Raw genomic sequence first — 27,492 nt, 5'->3', positions numbered from 1 at the left:
CCTTCTTAGAAATGTGATAATGACATGTCAGTGATCTCCAGATTTATTACACCTACACAGGATGTGCAATACATCTAGGGTGGAATGTATACTGTCAATGTGGCACACTGAGCTCATGGGGCTCTCTGTTTATAGTAGTAGTTGTAATAGCACACTGCTATTTGTTTGGCATGGTTGTTTTGACATATTATTAGGGGGGTTGCCCATTGGGGACACACTACAATAGATTCCAGTGTCGGCTGTATGATCATACAGCACTATCTGTCATGGCACACACAGGAATACCTGACTATTGCTAGTATCCTAGTTGTATCTACACACTTAGTATGTTTGCACACTGTGGAATATGACATTGTGATCAAGCAGTGGATATTGCCAGGCATTCTGTCCTTGCTGTATCTCTACATAGTGTACTTCCACGTATGTGATCCTGACATGTGTTCCCATGTTGTTGTCTTTCAGGAAACATGTATGCAAGATGCAGTGCAGCTTTCATGGATGCAGAGAATGAGTTAATTCTGGAAGGCCTTCATCAACACCATGAACTCCTACTGTCCAGAGGGAGGCACAACAGGGAACAGTGGGAGGCATTGTGGGTTGACCTTGTTCACGATGTCAATGCCACAGGTCATCAGAGCAGGACATATGAGCAGGTTCAACACCACACAATGGACATGATAAATGCCGTATGCAGAAGAGCAACAGATCTAGCCAGGGATAGTAGCACCACCGGTGGATGGCCTGCAGCGGAACAACCACTCTCAGCCACTGAGGAATTCCTGCCAAATCTAGGCACACATGACCACATCCAGGCATCCATCCCACCCTACATCATGGATGTGCCTCTTATGCTCTCACTGTCACTGTACATAGTCAGTATGCCCACACATACCCAGTTCCTGGAGGCCACAGATATTGGACAGTCAGAGGGTGGGGACACTGAACAGTAAAGTGTGGCAACTATGACTCCAGTCAGTGTAGACACTGGCATAGGCAGAGAGCTGGCAAGGTTCCACACAGGCAGATTGATACAGGTGCTTGTAGGAGACCTGTTGTCCATCCACCACTTGTTTTAGGTGTCACATCATGGGTCACTTGGCACATGTTTTTGGCCATCATGGAGGCAAAGGCATGTTCTGAATGGAACTCCAGATGTATGCTTAGGGTTACGGATGCAGCACAGTCTGACATCCATGACTGCCTCCACCACATTGGGGACACCCTGGATTGGTTCACTGATGCAGTAGACAGAATGTGGGCTGAGACAGTGTCTGTCTTGGAGTGCACAGTCTGTGCTGAAATGTGTGGTTGGAGTTGAGCGTTGGACTCATGGACATGGATCAGCAAACCCATCTGCTGAGAGCCCACGTGGCCCTACACAATCACGCTCCTGTAGTGGCAGTACATCCAGCACTACAGAGGGCAGTGTGCTGTCCACACCAAGATGTGGCAGGCCATGGGCTCATGGTCCTGGATGTTCCTGTGGAGGACACAGTCCTAGCAGACAGCAATCACTGTTAGGTACTAGCACCACTTCTGATTTTGGGCATGGAGGTGCCAGTGTAACTCCTGGCAGAGCCAGTTCCTGTGTTCAGGCCGGAGACAGTGAACTGTCAGCTCTACCATGTATGGTCCAAAGCGGTACAACATACACACAGGTAGGGCTAGCACTGAGCTTGACTGTGTACATGCACACACTCACACACCACTGTCAAATGCAGGTCACCTACAGACACACAAGGCATCTTTTCATGGTCCATCATACTTGTTTCCCTTCCTGACTCACACACATACTGTCAACCATTTGGGTTAGCCTAGGCCTTCTGCACCCCCACACAACACCCTGTGCAAGTGATGATACCTGTGCCACATCCCTGTCATCCTTGCCATCGATTCTGGGAAATGAAACTATGTGTCTGATGCACAGGGTGATTATATTAGTTAATGTGTACTTGTGTAATGCAGTGCTGTTTTGCTATGCCACTTGTAGTGGTGACTGACAGATACTGTATGCTGGCATTTGTCATGAGTATGCCACATCTTTTTGTTTACCTTATGTTGTATGATGTTGTAATGGCTGTATAGTTACACAATGAAAGGTGTGTCATGGACCTGTTTATGTTTTCATTTCAGGAGTTTGTTGGGATAACCAATGGATACACAACAGCAATAAAGCAGCACAGGATGGCATGTCAGCACAGCAGAAATATGTCTTCAGCAAGGTACAGCACTATAAGTGCATGGCTCCACAGGTTCATATGTGTATAACAGGCTAACAAGGACAATGTTGTCATTCAGAGTGCTCATGCATCCCTAATCTGTGAAAAGGTCTGCTACCTTTGATAAGTGTCACCAAGGTTTTGGGAGCTAACACATCTACAAGATGTGGTGATGGAGATGAGCCATCTACAAATATCCTGTGTCCAGTACAGACAGTTGTCCACCAGTTATGAATGTCATGTTCTGCATCCCATTGTGTAACTTGAACATGACGTGTGTCACAGAAGATGTGTGCTTCACATGCATGGGCAGCCTACTTCATATAAGGTGTAATGTCTGTGTTACATACCTGTCTCTCCAGCATGTACTATGTATACCACAGTGATGTTGTAGGTGTGTAGAACAGGTGAGACATGTGTTAGTCCTGTCATGGATACACGGGAGGTACACAGTGGGATCTGACATCTCCTTGTATGGAGCCATACACATCCCCTCCAAAGCATTTAGGAGACAGACTATACATGTACGGTCTTGACATGGACTCCAAAGGACATGTTATCTACACTGTGTATTGGTGTACCATGGAACATAGCTGCTACAATTGTATGATACACCTGTGTAGTGACATAGCAAGGGTGCCATTGCACACAATGATAGGTGTGTGATAACTGCCACATTCAGTATAGCAGTGACAGTCTGGGATTTACATCCTGTACCTGTCTTTATAAGTTGTACAACAGTGAATGCATCCCTACATCTTACTGACCAGCGAAGGTAAAAGCCTACATTAATCTCTGCGGCCATAACTCCATAAATAATGGTTCAGCTGTGTGAGGTGTGTAACACTACAATATTTTCCAGGGGTGGATGACTTCCCAAAGGATAATATTGTGCAGTAGTTGGCATTTAATCTTTGTCAGTAGCTCAGACAACTGAATGTGTGTCTTAGGCCATCCTGGATAACTGTTGGTTCTATGTGGGATTTAGTGACAGCTCCTAATAAGCAATCACCTGCTAATGTACTCAATCAGAGGTCACTGACAGTCACTCTGACTGTAGAGAGGGAATGGCTAGAAGGGGTATGCCAATACTGAAGACTGTTGAACATCACTGGTGATTGGGGTCATTGCAATGTAGGTCACCCAATGCTATCTTCCCAGAGTATGACTGTCAGACACTTGCCTATCCACCAGCTGACATAACACTCTACGCACATAATGTACACAGTTTCCAGCAAGGCCTGCTGGCCTAATATTGTTAAACCCCTTGTAAGGCTATGGTTGGGGGAGTGACACATATTTCCATCATCCATTGCATAGTATAACAGGCAATGGGCTCCACCTGTTACAGTTGGTAGGCATGATCTGGCCTTGAGCAAAAGTAATAGTGGTTGGTCCAGTGCCAGTTGGTGTACAACAGTGTTAGTGCTTGTATCCATGCTAACTCTTTTCATGGAATTTCAGGTGACATGACTCAGAGACCTGGGGACACCGCTTGGTACTACATGCTAGTTGTCCTCTGTGCAAGTAAATATTGCAGTTACTTCCAACATGTTGTAAGAAGAGAGTCATGCAAGTTGTCTGTACAGAGCACAGACATGTTAGGGAAGTGTAATATGTATACACTGTGTTGCTTAGTCATGCTGCAGCACACAGATTAGTCCAGGTCCTTGCCTACAATGCCCTGGAGCAGTGCCGTGACATCCCCACAAAGGGAATTAACATACTGCATTGTGTCTTTACCAGTAAGAGTGACCACTGCAACCTCTCCAATGTGAGATCTGCCCTGGTGGGATCTGGCCACTGATCAGTCTCCTTAGAACTACCAGCATGAATCCCCCCTTGCAGACAATGCACACACGTATGTCAACAAAGCCATTTATTATCTCCAGTGGGATGGTAGACACAGCTTGACTGCATCTCCTCCTTCAGACGGGATAGACAAGTATGCAGAGCTGTATACCCATGCATTATGTAAACAGCATTGCAACTGCATGAACTTGGCTGTATGTGACAGGATGGACACAGGCTCATCATGGCATAGCAAACCTGACTGATGGACAACTGCCATTAGCAGGCTGCACAATAACAGGTGGACAGTGCTGTGTGAAAGTTGGAGTGAGGGTGCCATCCCTGACATGGAGGCACTACCTCCTCAACTAAAAGAAGCACATAGTGTTGTTGTGATGTTGTGTAGACATGGTAAGTGACAAAATTAGCCACCCACACAAAAGCATAACCACAATGCACAGTGTAGTTACATGTGTGATCTCAAAGGACAGGCCCAGATTGTCAGTGAACTCATACATAATGATGCCACATACAAGTCTGTACTCATAGCTAACCTGTAGTCCCACACTGTCTGCATCAACTACACTCCCCTGTCCCCACCACATGTGACACATGACATTCCTACAACCTGTCCCATAAATTCTATATTTACAGAGGAGTTTGTAACTGGGCTCTCAATGGAGGATACACAACATCTATTGCACATGTCAACATTCCAAGCTGCATCTCACATGTGACCTGACAAGGATGACTAACACCATTGGGATAACCTTGCAATCACTGAAATGACTGGCTAGACACCAGGTGAGTGGACAATGACAACTGCTATACCCTTGCACAGAGTTGGTGCATCCACTGACCAACATAACTATAGACCTCTTTGTCTAAGTATCCATGGCTTTATTCCCATAGGGTTAATCATTGTGGAGCTGATCAGCACACATGTATGTGATCTACACACAGTTGACTGTACGCAGTTTGGATGTGTGACAGGGGGAGCATGACTGTTACACATGGTGGACATTTCTGAGGCAGTCACTAAGGACCCAGGTGACGGTATATTGGGGCGTATAACCCTCCAGACTGAGCCAACCCATCTGACTATATCCCCCACTCAGGCAGCATTTACAAAGCACCCACTTAGACATCCATGATACTGTCATTGTAGAGGTCACTAAGTGGCCCATTGATAGCACACATACTCAACATAGGGACATCCACCTCCAACAGCTGATCTATAAGCAGCAGTGCTCAACAGGGAGCAGTCCTGTGTCCTCTACTGCTTGGAATCCATTTAACCACAATACTCATGACTACTGAATGACTGTGGCTAACAATGTTGGCTGATGCCTGCAAATTGTGAGCACTCACAGAGTCTCTGTGTTATGTCACTACCCTGCACGAGGTTATTGCTGAGCAGATGCCTGTTGACATACTAATGGCCATAAACTCCATGCAGATATACAAGTAGTGTCATTTCCATCAGGTAGGTACCTGGTAAGTAGCACATCAGTCGCAACATGTGATGTACATACTCAGGGGTGAAGGAACTGGGCACACAGACCTGCTCCCACAGGTTTACACCTAATGTGCCTCAGATCACCATGTCTCTACAGTGGTATGGCAGGAATCGTATCTATACATAACAGGTCATTTTGATGAAGGGGCAACAGAATTGGGCTCATTTAACTAAGTGTATGGGCATGCTCAGTAGGACTATCAATACTTATAAAGTGACTCCAGCCCACACCTACCTGTTCTCCAGTCCGGGAGTTTGTGTGTTACAGACAATGACATCTGTCCCTGATTCTGCAGTACTGTACTTCACTCACATTGTCCACGGCATTCCCCAGCTGTCTGATGTAATTAATTGTGACTGAGACATAATGTTATACCACACATAGACTGTCAGCCTGTGAAAATAATACCCATCAACACCATCACCCGTGCTAACTTCCCTCATCCACTGAGACACACAAGCTGCCAGACAGAGAAGAGTCATTCATTACACAATCAACAGCATAAATATGTATCTTGTTATTCCTGCAGTAAGTGAGTCATACAATGAGTGATCAATTTCTATGTTACTGCCCTGAGAGTGCCTGATCCACTGATATACCATTGCTGACTTACTATTAAAGCAGTTATATGGGAACACTGCTGTGTTGGAGGTGAGGGAACAATAGCACATGATCTGCTGGAATACATAGTAGTCCAAATATCATGCGACTCCACTGTTTAACATCTCACTTGACTGATGTTGTGAATATTCCAACCATAAGGCCTAGTGAATATTAAGGAACACATACTATTGGATTGGGTATCTGTAGTCCTATGTGGATGTTACTTCTGTCAAAATAGCCCACTATATTTCCTTGCATAACTGCAGCAGATCCATACATACAATACCATACCATAGTAATCCTTACAAGTAGTGCGTAAGTTACAGACTTACCTTGCAAATGCAGCAGCTAACAGAACTGTAGCTCAGGGCTGACTTTGTCTGATGCAAGCAGTACACAGCCAATACATGGATAGGTATAGGTTGTGTGGGTTGCCTGGCATCAGCAATGTTATTATACAGTATGTGTGTGAGTAGGAGTAAGGTGTCAGCCCCTAGGGTCCTAGGTTGTCAGTGAATGTGCTATGTGTTGTCTCTTAGCCAAAGCCAGGGCATACTGGGCACACCTATGTCTGCTTACAGGGACATCATCAGGAGGTTCCTCCTCCGAGTCCTCCTGTGAGTGTGGCTGTGGTGACCTAGGCACTGGTGGGGGGCTGTGTATCCCTTCTCTTTGCTGATCCTGCTACAGCAGTTTCAACAGGATCATATTGTGTAGCATGGCACATACTGTGAACATACGTGCACATGTGGTTGGAGAGTACTGCAGGGCTCCACCTGTTATATCGAGGCACCACAAGTATGACTTCAGAAGCACAAACACACATTCTATGATGTTTCTAGTTTGTGTGTGTGCCTCATTATGGCATTCTTCCATGGGTGTGTGTGCATTTCTGATGGGTGTCATCATCCACAATTCCAATGCATAGCCAGCATCCTGCAGTAAATGGCCATGTGGGATGTCCCCCCTAGCAAACATCTGGTACAGCTGTGATGCATGCCAGATATGGGAGTCATGATAACTGCCAGGGCTGCTAGCACACACATTCATGATAATTCTCTGGGCATTGTACATAATCTGTCAGTTGATAAAGTGGTACCCCTTGTGGTTGACTTAGATTCTACCCTCCTCACTGGGTGTTGCCTTGATGTATACATGAGTGCAATCTATGGAACCCAGTACCTCAGGTTAGTGCGCTACATGGTAGGTGTTGCATATTGCTGCCCCTTGCTCATGGGTAAGGGAAAAAGAAATGTGCTCACTGGCATGTGGTAGCATGGCATCCAGGAACAGGTGGAGTACTCTGGATGCTGATGCCTGTGAGACCCCCATCATGTCTCCAGTTGGTCTTTGGAAAGCATCTGTAGCTAGCATCCTAAGTGCTACACATACCTTTATTTCCAATGGGATTGGTTTCCTTCTGATGGCTTTGAGTCTGAGTTGAGGGCGGCGGAGCTCAGTGAGTTCTTGTAGTTATGTCCCTGTCTACCCTGTAACCCTCTACAATCTCCAGCTCATGCAGCTCCTGGAAGGTTACCCTGGGCGTGAACAATCTTCTCCTTCTCTATCTAGGCCTATTGTCAGCAACAGCAGCAACATTTACTTTGGCATCTAGCACACACAGATGTAGCAGACCTGCAGCAGTCCCTAGCATTCCATCAGTTAGAATTCCCAAGTCTGTACTTCAATAATCCAGAGCACTGGGGAAAAATCAGATTGTAGGGTGTATGCATAGTTTATAGAGCTCTGCTGTAGGTGCAGAATGTGTGATTGACTAACAATGATGCATTCCACCTCCCCAGTATATAATTAACATCATTTAATGGCCCTACTTATGATGCATTCCACCTGCCTAGTATATAATTAACATAATTTAATGGCCCTATTTTAAGTTAAACAGGGGTCAAAACTAATAAATGTCATTGGCTTTTTAGACACACTCAGCTATGCACCAAGCAAGCACATGCCCTGTAGACAAACAAAGCTTAGCACTTGGTGTACAACCCCCCCCCCCCAGACTTCCACATGCAGCATGGCAGTGCTCCACCTAAACACATGCCCCTTAGCTAAACGAAGCTTAGAAATTAATGTACACACCCTCATGAAAGGACACACTCAGCATGGTGGCACACCATGCAAACAGGTGCAGCTAAGCTGAAATAAGATTAGTAGTCAGTGGACATACCCTCCTCTGATGTCAGCTACCTCCTATGTAAACAGCAACATGAGTCTATGTCTACATGAGGGGGATATGTGGATGCAATTACCCCTTTATGCTATTCAGTAACTCCACCTCATTTGCATAGTGATCCAGGCTCACAGCCTGGAAACTACACACTTCATAGCCCTACCACATTAGCAACAGCACCAAAGCACCATTGTAGGGACTCCACGCAAGGTCCTACAATAAATTTCTGTCACATAATATTATTTTTACAATTTTTTTTTTATCTATAAAGCATGTTTGGACACTGCGGTAAGCCATGCAAATGTGCTCAAAATATTAAAAATTTTTTTTTAATTAAATCTATTTCCTTTAATTTTTCAGACACACAGGAGGGTAGTTTCACTCATACCTGTATGTGGTATGCCATCTCTGTCCATATATCTACATTTTTACACCCCCTTTTGTCTGTCTACACTCCTATACGTGTAAGTTTTCATTGTACACTACAGACACTGACACTGGGTCTGAAGACGTGCCTATCTGCTTGCAGGATCACTCTACCTGCCTCACTTGCATGAGATTCACCTGATTATGAGGCGATTTGCATGCCATGGAACTTTCCATGTTGGTGTGTGCATGTGTGCCACTCAGCAGCCCCTTTTGAATCTAAAAAATGCTTGCATCCATGTAAGCAGCACAGTTGGATGCCTACAAAGAAAAAAATGTGTAGTCTTTATTAAATTCCCCCCAAGATTAATAGAACCGCAGCAGCAATCAAGATCTCACTTATGCTGAATGTTCTGGTTATAGTATTTTAAAGTAGGTAAGCACTGGTTTCACATAAGTTGAAATTGTAAGATAGTAAAACTTCACTGAAGTATGTAAAATACCTACATAAAAGTTGGTATTGCGGTGGTGGTGCTGCGGTAGCGTTGTCTCCTCATAGCAAGATGTTGTCCCTTTCGATTCTCAGCTAGAGCGTCTTCTGTGTGGAGGCATACGTGAATGGGGCGTGCCTTCATTGAAGGTTGTGCATCAGGGCTGGTAACCCGGTACGTAAAAATCCACTACCAATCATTAGCGGACCGGAGTTCCGCTGTGGCGACCCCTAACCGGGAAAAGCCGAAAGACACAAACAACCAAACAAACAATCATATTCATAACGGTGCAGTGGTGCAGCGGTTAACGTTGTTGCCTCACAGCAAGAGGTTCACCGGTTCAATTCTCGGCTGGGGTGCCTTCTGTGTGGAGTTTACATGTTCTCCCTGTGTTCGCGTGGGTTTCCTCCAGGTACTCCGGTTTCCTCCCACATTCCAAAGACATGCATCTGGAGCATTTCTCCCTTGGCCTCCACTGAAAACCGGCTCTTTGGAACCTAGTCGGACTTTCCCAGTCAACAAATGATAAATAAATAAATAAATAACAATTTCAAATTTAGCTACATTCAGAGAAACAGCAATAATACCGAAAAATCAATTTGAAACAGTATCACATTCATGTTCTAAAGTACAATGACAGCTATTTTACAGTTAACAGTCTAAATAAGATGCACATATTTATGAAGTGGAAGTAATCTGTCTTCAGATATGATTCAATGGAGTACTGGAATAGAAAATTAAATTATTTATAATCACTTGGCTACCCAAGGCACTAGAAAATAATGTAGTACTGAGGGCTTTTTGTTTTATCTCTCACAACTTTTTCCCAGTCCCCCAAGTGAGTATGACACTGTAAACTATTTACAACCTCCTCAAAAGGAGGGGAAAATCCTTAGGCATTACATATTAGATGGGACAAACGATATTTCTACTTGTGAAATCACATGTAGTAAGGGAGTAGACGGGACTTGTCCTTGCCTCTACAGCATGAACATTTGCATGTGATTTGTAGGCATTCTGTTAGTTATTCTGAAACTACTTGTAATCTATAATCTGTCTGACTTTCATTGGGAAAAGATTCCAGTTAGCTGGTATGTTGAACTGAAACTCTTCTCACTGGTGACTTGTCTAAATGGTGGACAAGTTAATGGGGAAAAGTAGATCTTCCTGTGACTCATAGGCAGTTAGCCTTTTGTAATGTAAGACAGCAATACTCTAACTATGGTTAATGAATCTGCATATGATGTTTACTGATATTTGAATTCCAGTTGTTTTATAGGTGGATTGTAAGGTGGTAATCAGGGCAGCATATTCATGCCTAGGGATGAATACATTCTTAACAACTTTTCATCTGACCTCTTTGTTGAATTACAGATTTCATAGAAATTTGTGTGATGCCTGCTTGTCTTCTGGATTTGCCATTTGTACATCAGTCCTCAGACTATGTCAGAGTATGATCTATATCTTTCAGACTTATCACACATATTTTACAGTTTCTAATATGTAACTTGAAATGATGGTGCCTTATTTTATTCAGACACTTTATGCATTTCTTGCCATGCTCTTTTTTATCCAAGTCTACACATTTACAGATCATCAGCTGTGGTTACAACACCTTTAAGGAGTTCCTAATGGAGAATGAACTGTACAGAAGTTGAAGATCTTTTTTGAATGAGCTTTGACAGAAACCTTGGTTTACATCTAGTCCTTAAAATGACTAGGCATGTGGCACTGTTGAGATCATGTAAACAATGTTCTTTTAACAAATGTACTCAGACCTTGTGAAATCAGTACAAATGCAAATCATATCTTGTTTTGTAACAGTAACCACAATACCTCACCATTCCACTGGCCTTTGTCACATGGAGATGAAAGCGCTTAACTTTTATATAAATGAGGTGTTTGGTTTTCCATACGGTTCTGTTTTTAGTTTAATATGTAAGATGTTTATACTTCTGTGTCTTATTACTAAATAAAGTGGAGCTTTTTTACCTCAAAGTTTATTATTTATCAAAAATATATAAACTAAAACTGCTCTTTCTTGTCATCAAGCAACTATCACCAGTGCAATAACTGATACAGTAAGTTAATTAAAGGACAGATTGGAGAGGCAACATATTGGCATTTTCCGGTTTGCTAAAGTTTATATCTGTAATAGTAACAGTACTTGGAACACATCTAGAGCCTGTTTACTGCATTTCCTGTGTTGCACGTAATTTAAAATCGTTTTTTTCTCTAAAAACTGCATTTTACCAGATTTTGGCCTAGCACTCAAGTGTGGGGTCATTTATTGCACTGTTGTGATTATTTTGCTGCTTGTGTATCTCTGCTACCTTTAAACTACAACAAAAAAAAAAAACAAAAATCTTGCTTTTTTCCCACTTTCTGAAAGTTAAGAAAGTTCAGTTACAGATTTGCTGTTCTGAACTGTTTGGAAGTTTCTAGAAGGCCAGTGCTTGCTTGGGCTAAAGGGAAGTCTCTGTGTTCACCAGTGGCAGTGGTTAACACTGAACAGCCTGCCTGTCCCTGTAGGAGTGGTTACTGCCTAGAAGCTGTAGTTTTATTGGCCATTTTGGGTCAATTCTAAACTCCTTGATCTCTCTCTCTTAAAACCCTACAACTCCCTTTTTGCGTGGTTTTGCTCACTGAGCAGCGTCGGGCAGTGCCGCCTAAACAGGTTTAAACTATTCCAGGCTCCACAAAGTCTGCTCTTCACTTTTTGCCTTAGAACTGTTCAAACTCTCAAAGTAATCACTCTATTCTCTTTCTAAAGCTCTGCACTTGCTCAGCTCTTATAAGGAAACACTAACTAACTAAAGCACTACACCCTCCTTGACTTCTCATAAGTATTAGACTCCCGATTGCTCCTTCCTGATCAAGTGAAAAATCAGTTCCCTTTCCTAATCATCTGATCACTAAAAAACAGTTCCCTATACTAATCTGGTATGTCCAAGGGTCAGTTTCAAGGCTACTCTCCAGTCCAGCTGGTGAATCTGGAAATTTTGAGGCAATGTTACAATTGCCTTATGTACACAGACAACCCTCTCCTCCTTCCAGCAAACTCTAATACATGTGAGAGATGCAGTTACACAGCCAAACTGGAGGCAGAGCTCTCTCAACCCAAGACTGGCACAGTCAGTCAGGAGGAAAAGGTAACCACCCACACCACAAATCCAGTCTCACACAGATCTATTGCATCTGCATACCCAACACATAAACACACAAAAACATACTTGGAGGCTCTAAATAAAAATCTGCCTAAACAGCAAAGAGCTCCTAAGCAGATATCCAAGCAACAGCCACCCCTCAACAATACCCATGAATCACATATCTCACAAAATCAGTGTGCCTCACAACCACAGCCCTTAAGGCCAAACAACACACCAAATACACTTGTTATAGGGGACTCTATTGTCCGGCACACTGACGTCCCGCTCACCAGACTGAACAAGGAGAAGGTCACTGTAAGCTGCCTGTTGGGTGCCAGGACCCGCCACATTACGCAAGCACTCAGGTCACTCCAAGTCAAGTACAAGTATGACTCTGTCATTGTCCATGCTGGTGTGAATGACCCGAGACGTACCTCCCTGGACTACATGAAAAGAGACATAGAGGAGCTCTCTGACCATGTAGCCCAGGCTGGTATGACCCTGACCTTGAGTAGCATTTTGCCCTCACCAAGAATGATGCCACAGTATAAAGACAAAATGATCAGTTTCAACAGTTGGCTAAAGTATTGGTGCCATTCAAAGGGGATCCAGTGTCTGTCAGCCTGGGATGACATGCTCAACAAGCCACATTGCTTCGCTAGGGACGGCTTGCACCTGTCACCCTTAGGCTTTCGTATACTGGCCAAGGCTCTTGCCACCCCATAGTGCCTTTTTTAGGCAAGGCTCAAAGGACAAACCCACCTCCATAGACAACCCAAGGATAAAAAAACTAAAGGTAATGCTACTCAATGCCAGAAGTCTAAACCTCAAGATGCACGCACTCGAGGCTCCCCTCAGTATGGAGAAAATCGATGTCTGTGCAGTAACAGAAACCTGGTTCAAGGCTCCTGAGAGCACCCCAGCACTACCAGGTTATAACTCATACCATGCGTTTTGGCACCAAAACTCGGACCGAAGCACAAAAGGAGGTGGATTATCTATATTCATCAAAGATACCTACATCTCCAGGTTAGTGGCACTGCATGAAGCATCGGAAGCCATCCATGTGCAACTAACAGCGGGCAAAACTGCCTTTCAGTTTGTAGCCTGCTACAGAACACCCTCCCTATTACAGGAACCCCACTTGGCATTCCTGAGAACACTGGAGAATATGAAGGTCTCTCCAAACACTATGTTATTGGGTGACTTCAACTACCCAAACATTGACTGGGAAAACTACTCAAGCCCAAACACCCTCGCCCAACGGTTCCTTGAATTTATAAACTCTAACGCAATGGAACAACTGGTCACCACTCCAACAAGAGGGAACAACATATTGGACCTGGTCATCACCAACATGGGGACTCTATGTTCCACACCAGAGGTAAACCCCTCATTGGTAAGATCAGACCATAAACAAATTTCCCTGGACATCCATATCCCGCCCCCACCCCCAGTCAAGGAAATCACTGTAAAGAATTTCTCAAAAGCCAACTTTGCACTTCTCAAGACTGAGGTGGAATCCTTCAAAGCCCCTGGGCCAGAGGATAATACAGCCCAATCCGCAGAATCCTTTACAAATGCATTCTATGAGCACCTGCAGGAATGCATGGATCGTGCTATCCCAAATAAAACCAAAACTCACTCCTCCAAAAACAGGAGACCGGTCTGGTGGACCCCGGCCATAAATAAGCTATACAACAGAAGGAGGAAGCTACTAGATGACAGAGCAAAATCCCAAAAAGGGAAGGCATCTCTGATCAGTATTAGCAAGAAACTTCGATCCATCAAAAAATCATCAAAGGCTAGTTTCGAAAGAAAAATTGCCCTAGACACTAAAGATAATCACAAGGCCTTATTTAATTATGTCAGGAACATGGGCGTAAACTCCCAGATATGCTCTGAATTGTTGCATAACGGTACAAAATATACCGAACCTACAGACATAGCCAACATCCTGGCAGACAGATTCAGCGCAGACTTCTCCCCCCTTCCCCCCCAAAGGAGCAAATGCCTATCCCAACTGAATGTAACCTCCCTGACATCACAGATGCACAGGTGAAAGCTGCCCTCTCCAAAGCAAAAAACACAGCATCTATGGGACCGGACTGTGTCCCAGGCTGTGTCTTACATGAGCTCCAAGAAGAACTGAACCCTCACATTAAGTCACTGTTCAAACTTAGCCTTACTACAGGATATGTACCCAAAGAATGGTATACAGCTACAGTGGTCCCACTCCACAAAGGTGGTGCCACAACGGACCCCGGAAACTATCGCCCCATAAGCCTGACTAGTCTGGTCTGTAAAGCTATGGAGCGTATTATCATGGAACTCATAAACAAAGACATTGGGAGCCTCTAGACACTGGACCCTACCCAATTTGGCTTTGTTAAGGCCAGATCTTGCCTCTTAAACCTAGTTGATTTCTTTGAAACAGTTACAAAAGCCATAGATGAGGGCAAGGTAGTCCACACAGCCTACCTGGACCTCGCAAAAGCCTTCGACACAATACCCCACTCGGGTATCATAAATAAGCTTACCAGCTTAAATATCAACCCCTATATCACAAGATGGGTTGCAAACTGGCTCAGAGATAGAACCCACATGGTCAGAATCGCAGGTGCCATGTCCGAATCCAAACCAATTACAAGTGGCGTCCCACAGGGCTCAGTTCTGGGACCTCTCTTGTTCGGTATATACTTCTCTGAGGTTCAGGCTAACACAGGGGGATTATGGCTGACAAAGTTCGCAGATGACTGCAAACTAGGGGCCATAATCGAATCTCCAGCTGACACAAGCATCCTCCAAAAGGGTCTCACAGAGACGGATGCTTGGTGCCAGAGCCACGCCTCAAGCTAAATGCTAAAAGTGCATAGTCATCCCCTTTGGGAAAAACAAGGTGCCCACAAATTACCACATTGGTGGTAATCCATTGGCACGGAAGAAGTAATTAGAGATTTGGGGACCAACGTAGATAGTAATCTCTCCTTTGATAATCACGTTGCCAAAGTGGTTAGAAAGACCTTCTATATAGCCCACCTTATCACAAAAGGGTTCGCATCTAGATCAAGAGAGGTCATTGTGCCCCTCTACTCGTCACTCATCAGGCCCATAATTGAATACAATGCCCCTTTGGGATGTACCTTACCCGACACCTGCAGCAACTGGAGAGACCCTAAAAGTACCTCACCAAGAGGATCATGGGCTACAAACAGATGTCCTATGCAGCTCGACTAAAGAAACTCCAGCTCTACTCAGTTGCTTACCGCCTACTCAGAGGCGATCTATGCCTGACGTACAAAGCCATGTCAAACCCAGAATTAATGGACATGCTCCACCTCAAAAAATCCAAGTCCCTTAGAGCTACACGCTCCAGGGACCTAAACCTCAGCACAAAAATAAATAGGACATGCTGGAGGGACAGATTCATTTCCCAGAGGCTCCCCTCACTCTTGAATAGAATCCCAATTCATGTTAGACATAGCCCCTTGCTGATCCTCTTCAAGCGAAATTTGGACGCGTGGATGGAAAATCGCATATTCACCCCTGGGATCTCCCCAGTGTCCCTGCTAGACAGAGGCACAGTAAACTAATCTTAAAAGGGTACCTTCTGTGACCTACTTTACAGAGGCACAGTAGGCTAATCTAATAGGGAGGCGGAAGCCAAATACACTCTGGCTAGGCTTATAAATGCCCTAGGTCAGATAGCCTAGTATCTACCTATGAACCTATGAACAGTACAGTAACTGATACAGCTAGTTAATTAAAGGGCATACTGGAGAGGCAAATATCAACAGTACAATAATGAATACAGCTAGTTAATTAAAGGACATACTGGGGAGGCAACCATCAACAGTACAATAACTGATACAGCTAGTTAATTAAAGGGCATACTGGAGAGGCAAATATCAACAGTACAATAATGAATACAGCTAGTTAATTAAAGGACATACTGGGGAGGCAACCATCAACAATACAATAACTGACACAGGTAGTTAATTAAAGGACGTACTGGAAAGCATTAAGTTATAGATTTGAATACAATCAGGGTAGCAGTTGCCATAGGTCAGCACTAAGTGTTGGGAAAATAAAACACCTATACAACTTCTTAAAATGTACTTCCCATTGAAATCTACACCCACCTACAAAATAACTGCTACCAAGAAATAGCCAAAGACACAGCCAGCACTAAAAAGGATAACCACCTGGAACAAAAAACCACATATACTAACCATCTACATAGCCAGCACCTTGTGCCCTTATAAAGAATAAATGGCAAATTATTTTGAGTTTTTCAAGAATTCCCAAACTTTTCTGTAATTGCTACTGTGTTTCCTCTTCTTTGTTAAAATTAATAGATAAATACCTTCAAGGCTTCTCCTATGGTGAAATCCAGAAATCTGGCACATTGCATATTTTCAGACTTACTATTTAGCTTGCCATAATGAATAAATCAAATTTCTGTTTCCAAACTTCCAGTTTTCTGATACGTTACAAGATTATCTTAACTGTGCATTGAACTTCCAACCACAAATGCTTAACTGCAAATACATTTCTCCAGTCATGACAATATATATATTTAATTACACTTTGTTGGCTGGGTTAGTCCCACTAGGTCAATGGACTCTTTTCAAGGGAGACCTGAGGTAGTAGTTCATACTAAATAGGGGAAGTTTGGGGAGGGCACTGGTGAACTTGTCCTTCTCCTTTTGATAAGTACTGTGGGGTGTTTTACATCCAGCTGTCCTACCACCAACTCAGGCAGATGGAGCCTCAGTTTAACTTGTCATTCGAAGGATGGCACACCCAGGAGTGTAGTACTCCCCATGCTGCAATGTAATGTCAGTACTGGAAAAGTAATGCAGATACTTAGTAAAGGAATAAAACCCAATGACATGCAAATGTTTGTTATAATAAACTAGCAACACAAACACTTTCATTGAGTTTAAGCCTCCATGAGGTATTTAATCTGACTGCCTTCTAGAAAAAACTGTGCACCACATGACATGCAATTCCCTGTAGCTTAGTCAGCAGTATATTTAAAGCTTACATAAATTACATTACAGTACAAATGAAAACAACTGTAAGTTAATAAATGGCCACATGCAGTCTCTATTTCACTGGTTATTTTGCAGTTATTAGTTCATGGTAAATATTTGACTAGAGGATTAATTGCACTAGCAAAACATTTTAACCTAAATTAATTCTGAGCTGGAGGAGTTATTGATTTATTTATTTATTTATTCATTAAAAAATGGAATCTTATTTTTAATTTAAAAATACAGAAAATTGGGGTCAACAGTATAGGGTGCCATAACAATGTGGGAGTCATATTGAAGCATTACAGCAATAAGATTTAAGTAATGAATATTATTATTGAGTATTGTGTTACTTACAGTGCATGATATCTGCTTTGTACTACACTCAAAATGAATATTTGCTTACCAGCTGTAATTTCCAGCAAAGGAATTAAAAGCAATTATGAATAAAAAAATAACAATTATACAATGACTGGCCATAAACATTCAAAAACGAGCATGCTGATTGGCCAGCCCAACCAGCGTGCCCATTGTAAATCTGGCATATACTTACGGAAAAAGGTCCAGTCACCCGTACGTTTTCCGTTAATATATCTCCGGATTTTTTTTTGTGTGTGTGTGTGTGTGTGCACAGGTAGCAATGGAGAAAGGAAGATCTTTGTTGCTTTAATCTTGCTATGTTATATGTTTAAGATAGCGAGATATCGTTAAAAAAAAGCAACAGAGATCTTCCTTCCTCTGCTGTTTTTTTTAAAGATATATCACTATGTTAAACTTGTTTAACATAGCGAGATAGCTTAAAAAAAGGGAACGGAGATCTTCCTTTCTCCATTGCTACCTCTGCACAGCATTGATGTACTGTGTAAGTGTGGGAACAGGACCCTTATGTATGCACAGTACATCAGAAATGTCCCAGGATACCTGCAGAAGGGTAGCACAGAGGCACTATACAATGACATTATTTAAGAAAAGTCAGTATTTTTTTCTTAAATAATGTCATTGTATAATAGCAATAACCCATGGCTGGGTGGGGGCAATGCTGGATTTATCCACAGTTGGCTTTGTTTGGTCACTCTGGCTTTACCCACATGACCAAACCACACCAATTGTGGGTAAATCCACCATTACCCACACCCATTGCTTAAATATACAACAGTGGAAAAAAAAAGCAGATAAGATTCAAGAAGCATACAGAATTTTAATGCTCAGAACCAAACCAAAATTTCAGCAAATCCTTGTACTGATTTTATGATTTCAACATGCACAATATTCTTACTTGTATATGTACCTCATCAAGAAAGGGTGCAGCTCTAAGAATGGTGTCTTGCCTGTGTAATCTTGAAAAATGGTTCACTGCATTATCATGTTACTAAAAGAATCCCTTGGAAAGTATACCGGTTTACCATTTATGACTTAATACTATACCACAAAGAAATATGAATAACGTGAATGCTGCAGAACACTGCAGAGATATATGAATAATATCTGAATCTGTATAAAGATGCGACTCTGAGAATTCCTTACCGACATCTATCATGTGATCGAAGTTCTGCACCATCACTTCCTGGTGTAGCTTCTTCTCCTTTTCACTCAGCATCTCCCACTCCTCCCTTGAAAATTCAACAGCAACATCTTCAAAACTTTCTGGGACCTGAAAACACAAACAATTTACTTGTTCTGCAGTTCTCTGTATAAACTGATGAAATTACTTTGTTTCATCAAGCATTTTAACAACTGTGTCAGAACTGATTAAGATGTCCTGGTTGCCAAATTGCTAAAATTAATTAATTTCCTTTCTTCCTCTTCAGTGACATTTTTATGAAAATGCAGATTCAGGAGTGGGTTTACGACAAGAACAATCAGATATTCTCATTTACTCCCAGTATAACAATTTTTATACAAGTAAAGAAATCAATACAAGACATGCTGAAATTTCTGTAACAAATGTGCATTTATAAAATGGATAAGGGACAGTGACCAATAAAACTGTTACGAAGGTGTGGGGGAGTAGCACTACTATATAAATCCACACTACAGATCACCTCATTAGCTTATAACCCACCTCAAGATAGTAAGGCTGAAGTACTTATCTCCTGACTTCAACTAAACACTTCCAAAGCCCTGTACATTATCTGCATCTACTTACCCCCTGACAATAATATCACTGCAATAGAAGACATTCTAAACTGGATATCAACTTCCTACCCACAAGAAACTATTATACTAGGTGACTTTAACACTGACTGGAAATGTGTAAACACAGATAACCCCACGTCACATATTAATCTTCATGGCTTTAGCCAAACAGTTACCACCACTACTAGACTTAACAAACCTAACAAAAAAGAGAGCATCTTAGATTGGATACTTATTAACAAACAAAAACAAATATATAAGGTAGGTACTCTTCCTGATGACTTAAGTGACCATATGTTAACTTACATTATAAGACAAAGGAATGATATCCCTAACACCCCTACTTACAAGATCTCTCGAACCAACAAACACTTTAACCTTGTCTTATTCCAAAATGAACTTAATGCCTGCAACTGGTACCCTCTAAAATCTCTCCCTCTTGAGGAGGCCATGAAATATTTTAACTCTAAATTCTTAACTATCCTTGACAAGTATGCTCCCAAACAATCTATCAGAATTAAGTCCAAACCTGCCCCCTGGCTTTCAAAAGAAACTAGACAACTCATATTGCTCAGGAATAAATCATGGGCCAAGTAGAGAGCATCCAAAAATATCTTAGACCATCAAACATTTAGACAGCTAAGAAATACTACAAAAAATCTATACTTACTGACAAAAAACTACTACTGTAAACTACAGCAATCTCATCATAACAATCCACAGAAGTTCTGGTCTAGCATTAATAAACTCTTACACCCAGGGCACTCCAGCACACCACCTCCTGTAGGAGCTGAAAACAATACCTCCCTTCAAACCGCCAATACCTTTAACACCTTTTTCACAGACACCATAAACTCTCTAGCCTGTCAACTTTCCACAAACTACTCTAATCTCCCAACCTCTTTACCTGATATCCTCCCCTCATTCCAATTACAACCTGTTGTGACCTCATACATCCAAAAACTTATACAGAAACTTAAGCCATGTACCCCCTCTGCTGACCAACTACCATCTAAATACCTGCAACAAGCAGCTAAAGCAGTTGCTTATCCTGTATACATCATTATAAACAGAAGTATAAATGAAGGAATTGTCCTGGATATCTGGAAAATCTCCCACATTATTCCTTTACATAAAGGTGGCAAATCCAATGATTATTCCAACTATGGGCCTATTGCTCTCATCACCATTAGCAAAAATTATGGAAAAATGCAATCACCAGCAACTAATTACCCACTTTATCCAACCAACAAACTAGTTAACTGTCAGCATGGTTTAGGCCATTTCATAGTACCACCACAGCCCTCCTATCCTTCACCGACTCCATCAATAAAAAACGAAATAACAACATCCTCTCATCAGCACACTTTATTGATCTGTCAAAAGCCTTTGACATGGTCAACCACCCCATACTCCTAAAAACTCTTGAATTCCTTGCTCTTGACTCCAAGGCTGTTCTCTGGTTTAAGTCCTACCTTAACAATAGGCAACAAGCAGTCCTCTGGGAGAATAAACTATCTCCCCACCTGCCAGTCTCCCTTGGAGTCTCTCAGGGCTCTATTCTTGGTCCACTTCTATTCTCAGTGTTCATCAACAACCTTCACTTAGAAATCCCTCAAGCTACCTGTATACAGTATGCATATGACTCCACACTCATATGTACTGCCAACTCCATATCTGAACTACAATCCCTAACCCAGACAGTATTTAACTTAGTCGAGGAATGTTTCTTAAAACGTTGCCTCCTTTTGAATGTAAAAAAAAACAAGCTCTTACTCTTCTCACCTAACAGTAAGTCCCCCCCAATCAATTTCTCTATCAAGTCAAATAATGGCACCATTATAAACCCTGACTCTACCACCAAACTATTAGGAGTCATAATTGACAACAACCTAGCATTTGACAATCATATAAACAACACCATAAAAAGTGTAAATAGAAAATTGGGCTCCCTGTATAAAATAAAACCCTTCTTAACCCCTATAGCCAGAACTACCATTGCCCACTCCCATCTAGTCTCCACTCTTCTCTATGCTTCCCCCATATTTACTAACCTAAAGAAAAATAATCTTACTAAACTAGCTAACTCCTATAATAATATTGCCAAATTTGCCACTGGAAACCCCTTTAGAACTCATCATTGTCTGAACCTACAGCAGCTAGACTGGCTTGAACTACAAAACATCTTGCTACTTTCCCAACTTACTTTTGTTCATAAGATTTTCTACCAACCTAACAACACACCAATACTCTCTAACCTTATTACCCCCTATACAAACCTCAATTTCTTACGCTCTTCCACTAAACTCCTAGCTAGCATTAGCAAGTCTAATAACTTGGCAGGTGATTCCTTGTTTTCAAATACTGCTGGAAAACATTGGAACATGTTGCCATCAGATATAACTGCACTTCCCTCCTTTCCGCTCTTTAAAAAAAGGCTCAAGCAACATTTTAAAACACATTGGCTTTGCCCTTGCTGTTACCCTATCTAATTTATCTGTAGATCTAAGTGCACTTCCCTCCTTCCCGATCTTGAAAAAAAAAAAAAAAAAGGCTCAAGCAACATCTTAAACCACTCTGGCTTTGCCCTTGCTGTTACCCCTTCTAATTTGTCTGTAGATCTAACTGCACTTCCCTCCTTCCCGCTCTTTAAAGGAAGGCTGAAGCTACATATTAAAACACATTGGCTTTGCCCATGCTGTTACCCTATCTAATTTGTCTGTAGATCTAACTGCACTTCCCTCCCTCCCGCTCTTTAAAAAAGGCTCAAGCAACATCTTAAAACACTCTGGCTTTGCCGTTGCTGTTACCCTTTCTAATTTGTCTGCTCTCGCTTTTGACATTTTCCCTACACTGCCTCCCCTCCCCTCTTTCTCTCCACTTACCTTAAGCAGTGGTAACTGCCTCCCCTCCCCTCTTTCTCTCCACTTACCTTAAGCAGTGGTAACTGCCTCAAGTTTTTGTTGCAAATAGCAGCTGTATTAAACTATGAACATAGTGTAAACAACCTCACTTATCTTAATGTAAGAAAATCTTATTATGTTTAATAGTTAGCTGATTTCTCCTTGACAAATGCTCTCTATCTACATTTAACTATATACTTTTTCTTTATATTTCTGTAAGAATTCTATCTGAATACTGTGTTTGCTTAAATTATATGACTTTGTAACTACTGATCTCTCATTATTTTTATCAACAAGATTATTTTGTTTTTTTTTCCTTCTTATACTTGTACATTATAAATGTTTTAATGATACTGTGGAGCTTTTCTCCCCAGGCCTCCACTGAAAATGGAAATATATCCAGTTGGACTAGCCCGGTTAACAAATGTAAAATAAAATAAAAAATAAATAAATAAATTTACCCATGCATCAATACTGATCTACTGCATAACAGGTAATTAGTGCAGGCTATACAGACTACACATTTAGTCATCAGATGCCATCTTCCTCACAGCCTTCAAAATCCCACTATCAACCACTTTTATCCCTCACTAACAATGACCTGCATTTGAAGAAGACTGTAATTAACTTCAAGCATAACTTTAACAGAAAAAGATAGAAAACACCTTCAAAATGGGGAAAAAAAGTGTCAGAGAGTCTGAGGTAGGAAGATAGTGTAGAACAGAAAGGTAAACCATTTCCATAGCAATTAATAAGTAACAGTTGCCTATAGAGCTATATTAGGGCAGCTACTCCTTGAGGAAGTAGATTTCCCATCATCCAGGTCAGCAAAGGATAAGATGGAGAGCTCAGAATAAAGGACTAAGGCAGACCTGAGAAGAGGCAGAGAGATTACCCAAGCCTTGGAGTCCGAAAGTGGAAGAGAGGTCTGTACTGCATGTAAGAGTTCTAAGGTGAAGGGGCTCATACTGTGTCAGCACTGCAAACACACTACAACATTGCTTGGATTTGTTACAGTGCAGAGAAAGAGAGAAGGATATAACCTCAGTACCCTAGTAGACTAACTGCTGTATAAAGTGCTGTTTGATTTAATAACTGTTATCATTTGGCTAAAGAGATAAGTATAACATTTGATTATGGCTGGCTTATCAAATACCATTTTGCATTGGCTGAAAGAAGCAAATGTTAATTGGTTTGAAACAAATAAAATAAAACTGTATGTGCTGATGCAACTTGAAGCTAAAGCCTCTAACTTACAGGCTTGATTGCTGAGCTAATTCCTCATGAATTGATGAACCACAGTTGACAGAAGAATAGCTTTTTATCACTGCGATGTCTGAGATTTTTTATTCTAAAGGAATCAAGGTTGGTTTTTCCCATAACAGAAAGGAATTTTATTCTTAAAGTTGCAGATAACATGCTCCAAACTGAGTGACAAGTTGAGTACTGAAATTATAAAACAGTGGAACTGTTAAACAGTGGGTCCATACACAGATTTGTACTGGCCAAACAAATCATTCCTGCAGTAAAAAGGGTTGCTTTCAAGAACATTTAAACATATTTGTGCCAATACAGGGATTTCATAACTGAAACTAATCCTTGTGGCAGTGAGAAAGGCTGATCGAAGAAACTAAAACTGTTTTTTTCCATTTACTGAACTTTTCCTGGGCAGTCAAAACTTGGGTGTACCTACTTTTTTTTGTTGGTGAACTTTTCCTGACAGTTGTAGCTGCTGAATTCCCTACAACACTAAGAAATTACCAATGGATTTACTGTTATTATTATTGTCATGGAGAAATTACCTAAGTTTTTTTAAACTCTTCATAACATTTTGTGCTTTTGTGTATTTTCAAGGATACCTTCTTCTTTTGGCTTTTCCCGGTTAGGGGTCACCACAGTAGAACTCCGGTCCGCTAATGATTAGCAGTTGATTTTTATGTGCTGGCTTGCCGGGCCTAATGCACAACCTTCAACGAAGGAACGCCCATTCACGCATGTCGACACACAGAAGATGCTCTAACTGAGAATCGAACGGGCAACGTCTAACTGTGAGGCGACAACGCTACCGCAGCACCACCACCACAGTAAATAATTTTGCTAAATTATCCTGTGTCAGTCTGAATTGTAACTGCAGTTAAGAAAGCACAAATTAGCAATGCAGATGCACAAAACACGCTACTGTCCAGTGCTGTCCACCAAACTGAAGCACATTTTGAAACTGTAGCTCGACCCTTAATTAAATAATACAAGTAACAGTCTATACATTCTGCCTACAGATAACTGTAAAAGGGCAATCCCTATAATCAACAGAAAGGAATTTTTTCAGAGTGACTATATGTCTATTGCCTGGCTAGCAATTTTAGTATAATGTCTGTTGTTAACTGAAACAGCAAATTATAAGTCAGACATGCAAGTAACTAGGGTTAATTAAACCTTCACTGAGTATGTTTCTTTGCCTGCAAACAAAATGTAAATGTTAGCATCTGAAATGGTTTATTTTAAATGTTCTACTGACAATGTTGTAGCTGTAAGAAAAAAAAAAAAACTGCTCATGCTAACCAAAAAGTTGTACCTGAAATAATTCTTATGGAATATGATAATTCTAAAACAACTTACCAGCCAGAAGACCTAGGGTCAGTCTGAATTGTGGTACTCAAAGTTTTTACACACTTACCCTGCAGTGTGCCCATGGTGATACTGCAAGATTTTACACACGTGCCTTTAGTCAGTGCATGGTGGTGCCAAAGAGTTTACCCACTCCACTTTGGGCTGTGCACGGTGGTACCCAGGATTTTACAAAACTCAATAGTTATTACTTCCCATTTAGTCTGCGTGCATTACTTATGGGATTCTACAACAACCTACGGACCTGAGCACACCTTTAGTCTGTGGGCATCACTGCTGCATGTTTGAACTATAAAACCCTAAATACTGTGCATGTTGTTGCCCCAGGAATGATGGAACAATAGCTCTCAAAACATACTCCCATATATTCTGTGCATATCCCTGACCAAGAACTGATTTAACAATAACCCCCAACACATACTCTCTTCCAGTTTGTGTATATCACTACCCCATGTTCCTATAATAACCTTCCTAGCCAAATTCTCTCTTTGTCAATGTGTCTTGTTGTATGTATGCATGCGTGTCTGCATGTGGTGAAAGGCATGTTTATCCATATGACCATCTTACGTGTCTAGAAATAATCACATACCCATAGTTCCCTTCAGTTTGTATGCCATAACCAATATTTATACCAAAATCTCCCTGTTCATATTCCCCTTCATTACCAGTGCATGCATGTAGGTATGACCATCACACATTTTTAAATTAACTCCCTATCTGTACTGCCCTTTACCCTGATATTTACACCCCACTTTAGACTGAATAACTGATCTGTGTAAGGTACTCTGTGCTGCTGATGTACAGTTCACTGATGAGGCCTGACTTAACAATCCCCAGTAACAATGTAACACTATGTGTGTCCCAGAACTGTGTAAGGTACTCTGTGCTGCTGATGTACAATTCACTGCTGAGGCCTGACTTAACAATCTCCAGTAACAATGTAACACTATGTGTGTCCCAGAACTGTGTAAGGTACTCTGTGCCGCTGATGTACAGTTCACTGCTGAGGCCTGACTTAACAATCCCCAGTAACAATGTAACACTATGTGTGTCCCAGGAATGTGTAAGGTACTCTGTGCTGCTGATGTACAGTTCACTGCTGAGGCCTGACTTAATAATCCCCAGTAACAATGTAACACTATGTGTGTCCCAGAAGTGTGTAAGGTACTCTGTGCTGCTGATGTACAGGTCACTGCTGAGGCATGACTTAATTTTCCCCCAGTAACAATATGTGTGTCCCAGAACTGTGTAAGGCACTCTGTGCTGCTGATGTACAGGTCACTGCTGAGGTCTGACTTAACAATCCCCAGTAACAATGTAACACTATGTGTGTCCCAGAACTGTGTGAGGTACTCTGTGCTGCTGATGTACAGGACACTGCTGAGGCCTGACTTAATTTTCCCCCAGTAACAATGTAACAGTATGTGTGTCACAGAACTGTGTAAGGTACTATGTGCTGCTGATGTACAGGTCACTGCTGAGGTCTGACTTAACAATCCCCAGTAACAATGTAACACTATGTGTGTCCCAGAACTGTGTGAGGTACTCTGTGCTGCTGATGTACAGTTCACTGATGAGGCCTGACTTAACAATCCCCAGTAACAATGTAACACTATGTGTGTCCCAGAACTGTGTAAGGTACTCTGTGCTGCTGATGTACAGTTCACTGCTGAGGCCTGACTTAGCAATCCCCAGTAACAATGTAACAATGTGTGTGTCCCAGAACTGTGTAAGGTACTCTGTGCAGCTGATGTACAGGTCACTGCTGAGGCCTGACTTAATCTTAACCCAGTAACAATGTAACACTGTGTGTGTCCCAGAACTGTGTAACGTACTCTGTGCTGCAGATGTATAGTTCACTGCTGAGGCCTGACTTAACAATCCCCAGTAACAATGTAACACTGTGTGTGTCCCAGAACTGTGTAAGGTACTCTGTGTTGCTGATGTACAGTTCACTGATGAGGCCTGACTTAATCTTCCCCCAGTAACAATGTAACACTATGTGTGTCCCAGAACTGTGTAAGGTACTCTGTGCTGCTGATGTACAGTTCACTGCTCCTGATGTACAGTTCACTGCTGAGGACTGACTTCAATTGTACCCCCAAACTGTGTAAAGTACTCTACGTAAGGCAGTTATGTCTCATCAGTGAACATTACAGTAATGTCATAATCTCCCAAAGTAACAATGTAACACTGTGTGTGTCCCAGAACTGTGTAAGGTACTCTGTGCTCCTGATGTACAGTTCACTGCTGAAGCCTGAGTTAATCTTCCCCCAGTAACAATGCAACACTATGTGTGTCCCAGAACTGTGTAAGGTACCCTGTGCTGCTGATGTACAGTTCACTGCTGAGGCCTGACTTAACAATCCCCAGTAACAATGTAACACTATGTGTGTCCCAGAACTGTGTAAGGTACTCTGTGCTGCTGATGTACAGTTCACTGCTGAGGACTGACTTCAATT

General features: G+C 41.9%; 1 protein-coding gene across 1 annotated transcript in view; it reads right to left on the bottom strand.

Annotated features, from left to right (window-relative positions):
- Positions 1–27,492, bottom strand: part of LOC122798762 (zinc finger protein 41-like) — a 139,521-nt gene that overhangs the window by 90,169 nt on the left and 21,860 nt on the right. Inside the window, exon 2 of the mRNA XM_044067870.1 lies at positions 18,891–19,017. Within this exon, the coding sequence (XP_043923805.1) occupies positions 18,891–19,017 (127 nt within the window). The remainder of the gene's footprint in view (positions 1–18,890; positions 19,018–27,492) is intronic.

This window comes from Protopterus annectens, chromosome 3.part1 (genome assembly GCF_019279795.1).
Source record: "Protopterus annectens isolate FY-2018-M chromosome 3.part1, PAN1.0, whole genome shotgun sequence".
In the NCBI taxonomy this organism is placed as follows: Eukaryota; Metazoa; Chordata; order Ceratodontiformes; family Protopteridae; genus Protopterus; species Protopterus annectens.
This window is presented reverse-complemented; position numbering and strand designations above follow the sequence as displayed.